This window comes from Erythrolamprus reginae, chromosome 2 (assembly GCF_031021105.1).
Source record: "Erythrolamprus reginae isolate rEryReg1 chromosome 2, rEryReg1.hap1, whole genome shotgun sequence".
Classification (NCBI taxonomy): domain Eukaryota; kingdom Metazoa; phylum Chordata; class Lepidosauria; order Squamata; family Dipsadidae; genus Erythrolamprus; species Erythrolamprus reginae.
Genome location: NC_091951.1, coordinates 30,280,427 through 30,286,673, shown reverse-complemented (window position 1 = coordinate 30,286,673; position 6,247 = coordinate 30,280,427). Strand labels below are relative to the sequence as shown.

The following is a 6,247-nucleotide window of genomic DNA, read 5'->3' as shown; positions in this document are numbered from 1 at the left end:
TAATTGTGCTAACTATAGAAAATTTAGGAATTGCATAAGTACGTGAAAACTCGTAGTTTACAAACTACAGTGAATAACCCAAATCAAGTAAATTTCATCAGATTTTAACATAACCAGCACATTACGAACTTTATTTAACACATACCGTAACATAAATGCAGTTATTGTGCTTTGTTAACTGCTTTGTGTGGTTTCTTAATGTATTGTGTGAATACAACCTCAGTTCTTAGGCTGTTTATGTGTTATATGTGACCTATTGTTGTGCTGGATGCAGCATTAGCCAAGACGTCCTGTTGGATTATGGGAGTTGAAGTCTTACACACCAAAAAGGTAGAACTTGAAAATAATAATGTGGAAAACAATTGTTTGCAGTTGAAGAGAACAGTTGCAAATCACTATCTAAAATGGGCTTTAAATCTGATTATTTAAATATTAGGAATACAACTACAAGAATTCTCAACAAATCCAGCAAGAACAGTTCTGTGGTTAATAATAACAAGAATTATGCAATCATATGTTGTTAAATCCAGCAACTTTATTTATTTACTTGTGTTTCTAATTTCCATTTTTTATGGACACTCACACTTGGCTTCAGGCAATTTAAAAGAGTTAAAAACACAGTTAAAATAGAACAAAAACAGTCCACCAAAGTAACGGGCCCTCACAACTCAAAGGATGTTTGCCTTCATAATTCATAGGCATAAATTGCCTTCTTGATGTCTCTTTTTTTTAAAAAAAAAAATGATTTAGTAAGTCTAAAAAACTAATAACAATGAATTCTGGTGTGACTGGGAAGAAAACAGGAACGGGGAAAATTCCTAATTAAAATTCAGTGTTCAATAACATAATAAAACTATGCATAATGGATAGATCTTCGAAAGAATTGAGTCCTTTCAAACCCAAAGAAGGAATTTAGCCAGACAAGCAATTCCTTTTAGCGTAAACTTCTACAGGCTGGCTGGGATTTTTGTGAATTGTAATCCACCCATCCTTGTGGAAGATAACTGAGGCAGCAGAGGTCTGGATTGCCTCTTAGCACAACATAGTTTAATACAACTCATACTTGGAAAATACTTGGAAAGAGACATGGATCCCACACATGAAAAGCATGTACATTTTAGCAAGGAAATGCAATGGGGAGAATATCAAAAGAGGTATCAAAACTGTTGGCTTAACCTAGATCCTTGAATTAATTTTGGAGCTCCATCAGAACCAAAGGAGTCAAATTTATAGCGTGTACCAAATTGCCAATCCCCCATCCCATCCTGAGATTAAATTCGCCAGAAGTCTCTTAAAAGAATGTTTCCTTCATCCCACTAAAGCAGCTTAACTCTGGATGGATGCCACTGGCTGTCAGCAATGAACATCTGGAAGTTTCGGTGGGATTTGAAGGCAGCCTTTGTTCTTAATTAATCCAGCACAGTTGCAACCTGCTGTGTTTTGTTCTTCAATCAATAAGCCATGGCCACTAGCATAAATAAAGGGAATTAATTTGAGCTTCTAACAAGACCCAACAGCACAGAGTTAGGGAGGAAAAAAGATAGACAGGTTTTCTGCAGATCCAGTTTTGAGTCTCCAAGATTCGGGCATCACCGGGCGAGGTCGTAGCCAAAGCCATTTTTATCATTTTGACAGGCACCTGTGAGTAAGGACAGCAAAGAAAAGAATGAGGCCTGAGCATTGAAAAGACTAGCCTAGAAATGAAATCAAACCCAAGTTTTATTTCGGAGAGGGATTCGCTCTACCGCCAGGCTGCACCAGAGCTAATATCAAAACAGTACTGTAGTGAAGTGATTCCAATGTTTAATAAAACCACTGAAAGCTGTAATTTCTGAAAGGCAACAATGAATTTCACCAAGGTAGGTGAAATGTTTGGAGTTGGAAGGGACCTTGTAGGTCATCTAGTTGAATTTCTGCCAAAGCAGGAGACCCTATACCAGGGATAGGCAAAGTTGGCTGTTCTGTGATGTGGACTTCAACTCCCAGAATTCCTGACCTAGCATGATAGGCTCAGGAATTCTGGGAGTTGAAGTCCACAAGTCATAGAAGAGCCAACTTTGCCTACCCCTGCCTTACATTGTTTCTGACAGATATCAAGTTTCAAGTTTTATTGGATTTATATGCCGCCCCTCTCCGAAAACTCGGGGCGGCTAACAGCAATCATAGACAATATACAATAATAATCCAATACTAAAAGCAAATTAAAACCCCTTAATATACAAAACCAAACACACATACAAACATACCATGCATACCATTGTAACGGCCTAGGGGGAGAAGAAATTTTAATTCCCCCATGCCTGGCGGCAGAGGTGAGTTTTAGGTAGCTTATGAAAGGCAAGGAGGGTGGGGGCAATTCTAATCTCTGGGGGGAGTTGGTTCCAGAGGGCCGGGGCCACCACAAAGAAGGCTCTTCCCCTGGGTCCCGCCAAGCGACATTGTTTAGTTCAGTGTTTCCCAACCAGTGTGCCGTGGCACACTAGTGTGCCGCGGGACATGGTCAGGTGTGCCGCGAGCCTGGCCTTGCTGGAGCTTCCCTGGCGGTGACGGGAAGTGAACTTTTGGGGCTCGGTGGGAGGGCGCCGGCCACTGTTGTTTCTAAGGTGCGTGGGCGTGCGCCCGCACAGTCATTAGGACCCCCCCCCACAGAAATTTTTGAAGTGGCGCAAAGCCACACAGTTCTGAATCGCTCCCTTCTCCGGCCAGCAAAGTCGGCTGCCCGGGAAAGCGCCGCCTTTGAAAAGCGCACGTTTAAAAAGCGCACCATTTTCCCAGGCAGCCGGCTTGCTGGCCGGAGAAGCGAGCGATCCGGGACTGCGTGGCTTTGCGCCGTGATGACAACAGTGCCGTGGTGGCCTCCAAGTGCCGCCCTTCGTGGTGCCCCACCACCCGTTCCTGCAGGTAGAAGTCGGGCGGGGTACCGGGAGGCGGAGGCGGTGCGTGGCCAGGCGCTGAGCGCCATAGACACCTGGGAGGGCAAAGGGTTGGATGTGGCTGCTGCCTCTTAGGCGGAGGCGAAGGCAACGGCGGAGTTTGCGCTGGGGCCATGCGGGGCCGCTGATCCAGGGGGCCGCGGACCGGCAAGCCGCCCTCCACTCTCTCTCCGCTCTCTCTTTCTCTCTATGTTGCCGGGTGGTGCACGAGAGAGAAAGAGAGAGAGAGAAAAAGGAGGGTTAGAGAGAAAGGAAGAGAGAAGGAAAGCGAGAGAGAGAAAGCAAGGGAGAGAGAAAGAAAGAATAAAAGAGATAGCAAGAGAGACAGGAAGAGAGAAAGAATGCAAGAGAGAGAAAGCAAGAAAGAAGGAGGGAAGGAGGGCGAGAGAAAGCAAAAAAGGAAGGAAGGAAGGAAGAAAGGGATGGAGAGAGAGGGAAAGAGATAGGGGAGAAATAGGGCGAAAGGGAGGAAGGGAGAGGTTTTTTGTCCAAACATTTTTAGCCCCTCCCCCCCGCTCGCCCCCCCCCTCACCCCCCCTCCCGCTCAGTGTTCCCCAGGATTTTGTAAGTGTGAATAATGTGCCGCGGCTCAAAAAAGGTTGGGAAACACTGGTTTAGTTGACGGGACCCGGAGAAGACCCACTCTGTGGGACCTAACTGGTCGCTGGGATTCGTGTGGCAGAAGGCAGTCCCAGAGATATTCTGGTTCGGTGCCATGAAGGGCTTTATAGGTCATAACCTATAACCTATATCAGTCCAGTCTCTTATTGAAAGCCTCCAGCAATGAAGCTCCCACAACTTCTGAAGGCAAGATGCTCCATTGGTTGATTATTTCTCATTGTCAGAAAAATTATCCTTGTTTCTTGGTTGAATCTCTCCTTGATCAGTTTCCATCCATTATTCCTTGTCTGGCCTTTGGGTAATTTTGAAAATAGCTTGACCCCCCCTCCTCTCCGTGGCAGCCTCTCAAATATTGGAACGCTGCTCTCGTGTCTTCCCTGGTCCTTCTCTTCACTAGATTAGCCAGGCCTAGTTTCTGCAACCCTTCTTTACAGGTTTTAGCCTCCAGACCTCTAATCATGGTTGTTACTCTTCTCTGCCCTATTTCTAGAGTCTCAATATCTTTTTTTATAGTGTGGTAACCAAACCTGGATGCAACATTCCAGGTGTGGTTTCATTCATTCATTCATTCATTCATTCATTCATTCATTCATTCATTCATAAAAACAAACTCAAACTCAACCCAGACAAGACTGTGGGTCCTGCCTCCCAAGGACAATTCCATCTGTCCGTCCATTACCCTGGGGGGAGAATCATTGACCCCCTCAGAGAGGGTTCGCAACTTGGGAGCCCTCCTCGATCCACAGCTCACATTAGAGAAACACCTTTCAGCTGTGGCGAGGGGGGCGTTCGCCTGGTGCACCAGTTGCGACCCTATTTGGACCGGGAGTCACTACTCACACTCATGCCCTTATCACCTCGAGGGAAGGAGAGAGAGAGGAAGAGAGAGAAACAGATAGAAAAAAGAGAGGAAGTAAAAGAGAGAAAAAGAATGGGAGTAAGGAAGAGAGAAGGAAAATCAAAATCTAGTTTGAAACTAGCTCAACTATTTAAGTGGCATTTTGATATTGATAGAGTTGCCCTATTATGAGCTCACTGTTATAGACACACAGTACAGTATTTTATTTTGAAATTCTCTGAGGCAAAACAGGGTGGGTTTTTTGTTTGTTTGTTTGTTTGTTTGTTTGTTTGTTTATTTATTTATTTATTTATTTATTTATTATTTTTGTGCCGCCAAGTCCCGAAGGGACTGCCGCTCAGACACTATACTTTTCCGCCCACCCCCCAAAAAATTAGAGGGAACACTGCTGCAACCATATCATTAATACATGCTGGTTGCCAAGCGCCCCTAATTTTACTGTAGTTGGGTAGCCATGGGTACCAGGCGGGGGTTCCACTTACGGGCCGCTACCAGTATGCCCTCCGGATTTGTCAGTGGTGCAGGCGCATCTGCCGGCACAAGATTTGGTTTCTGCGCATGCACAGCAAGTGAAATTTCACACGAGGAGATTCGTGCGCATGACATTTTGCCGATTTTCAGCGATTTCTTTGCTTCCGCACATTCGCAAAAGCAAAAAAATGCCGAAAATCGGGGAAATCTCTCGTGCGTGAGTATCCTCACGCAAGATTTCACTTCTTGCCAGTGAAGGGCTACAAAAAATTTTTATTACCACACTGTGGGTGTGACTTATTTTGTGGGTGTGGCTTGCCAGCCATGTGACCAGGTGGGAGTGGCTTGATGATCATGTGGCCGGGGGTGGCTTAAAGGTCATGTGACTGGCGTAAAGATGGCCAACTTGACATCACTCACATCAAGGGTGCCTGGCCTCTCCTAGCCTCAAAGATGTACAATTTCCCTATGTATTTACTTCTACTGAACACCCAGAATATACTCTTTAATTCTATGTATATATGCCATATGTGTACATGCATATTACACACAGGCACACAAAAATATACATGATCTATTATATAAAACTGTATGTGTATGTATGCACACACACACGTACGCACAGCTCTTCTAAAATTATACACATTCAATCTCATTTATTGCGATAGGAAAAACATACCCAGAGTCCAGAAGGGAAAAAAAGAAAATGATTCAAAATTTTGCTACCAGTTCTGCATACCTGACCGTACCTGTAGGAGCCCATCACTGCTTCTTGCTCATGCGCAGAAGCCAAATCTCACACATGCATGCGGTCATCTCAATTTCCGCCACCGGAACCCAGATCCCAGCCCTACCAGCTGCAACCCATTCCTGATGGGGACACTTGTAATAGTTCTAAAATCCAAAGTCTGTGATCCCTTTCTTCCAGCGCCATTGTGTTGTGATTAGCTCTGCCCCAGCTCCTGCCCCAAGGACTGTGGATGTGGGGGAGACGTCCACATGCTGCAGGCCTGTTTTGCCTCCAGTGGAATCTGCTGATGAAGGCTCCTCTGACCAAGAAGACATGAGTGACAGGGAGGAGGAGAGTGTGGCAGACAGCTCAGGAGATCAATTATCTAGCTCCTCCTTGGATTCAGAACAAGAGTTAATGATACAGCCACGCATGTGGAGAGCGATGCATAGGCAACAACAACTGAGAGATTATTATCAAAGAAAATGAGGCCACCTGTGGTTGGGTGGGGCTGTGGTGATTAGTGAGGCTGCTATAAATAGCAGCCTGTGGGTTTGGCCATTGTGAAGGATTATCTGATCGTTGTGTTTCGTGACTGCTTTGCTGTGTTTGACCTTTTGTGTGCTGATTTTT

The 6,247-nt window shown here is 45.2% G+C and overlaps 1 protein-coding gene across 3 annotated transcripts in view; it reads right to left on the bottom strand.

Moving 5' to 3' along the window:
• Positions 1-516: 516 nt before the first annotated feature.
• Positions 517-6,247, bottom strand: part of EGFL8 (EGF like domain multiple 8) — a 45,434-nt gene continuing 39,703 nt past the window's right edge. For all 3 annotated transcript variants that reach the window (XM_070744107.1, XM_070744108.1, XM_070744109.1), the window contains one exon: positions 517-1,639. In XM_070744107.1, the coding sequence (XP_070600208.1) occupies positions 1,590-1,639 (50 nt within the window). In that variant the 3' untranslated portion in view covers positions 517-1,589. The remainder of the gene's footprint in view (positions 1,640-6,247) is intronic.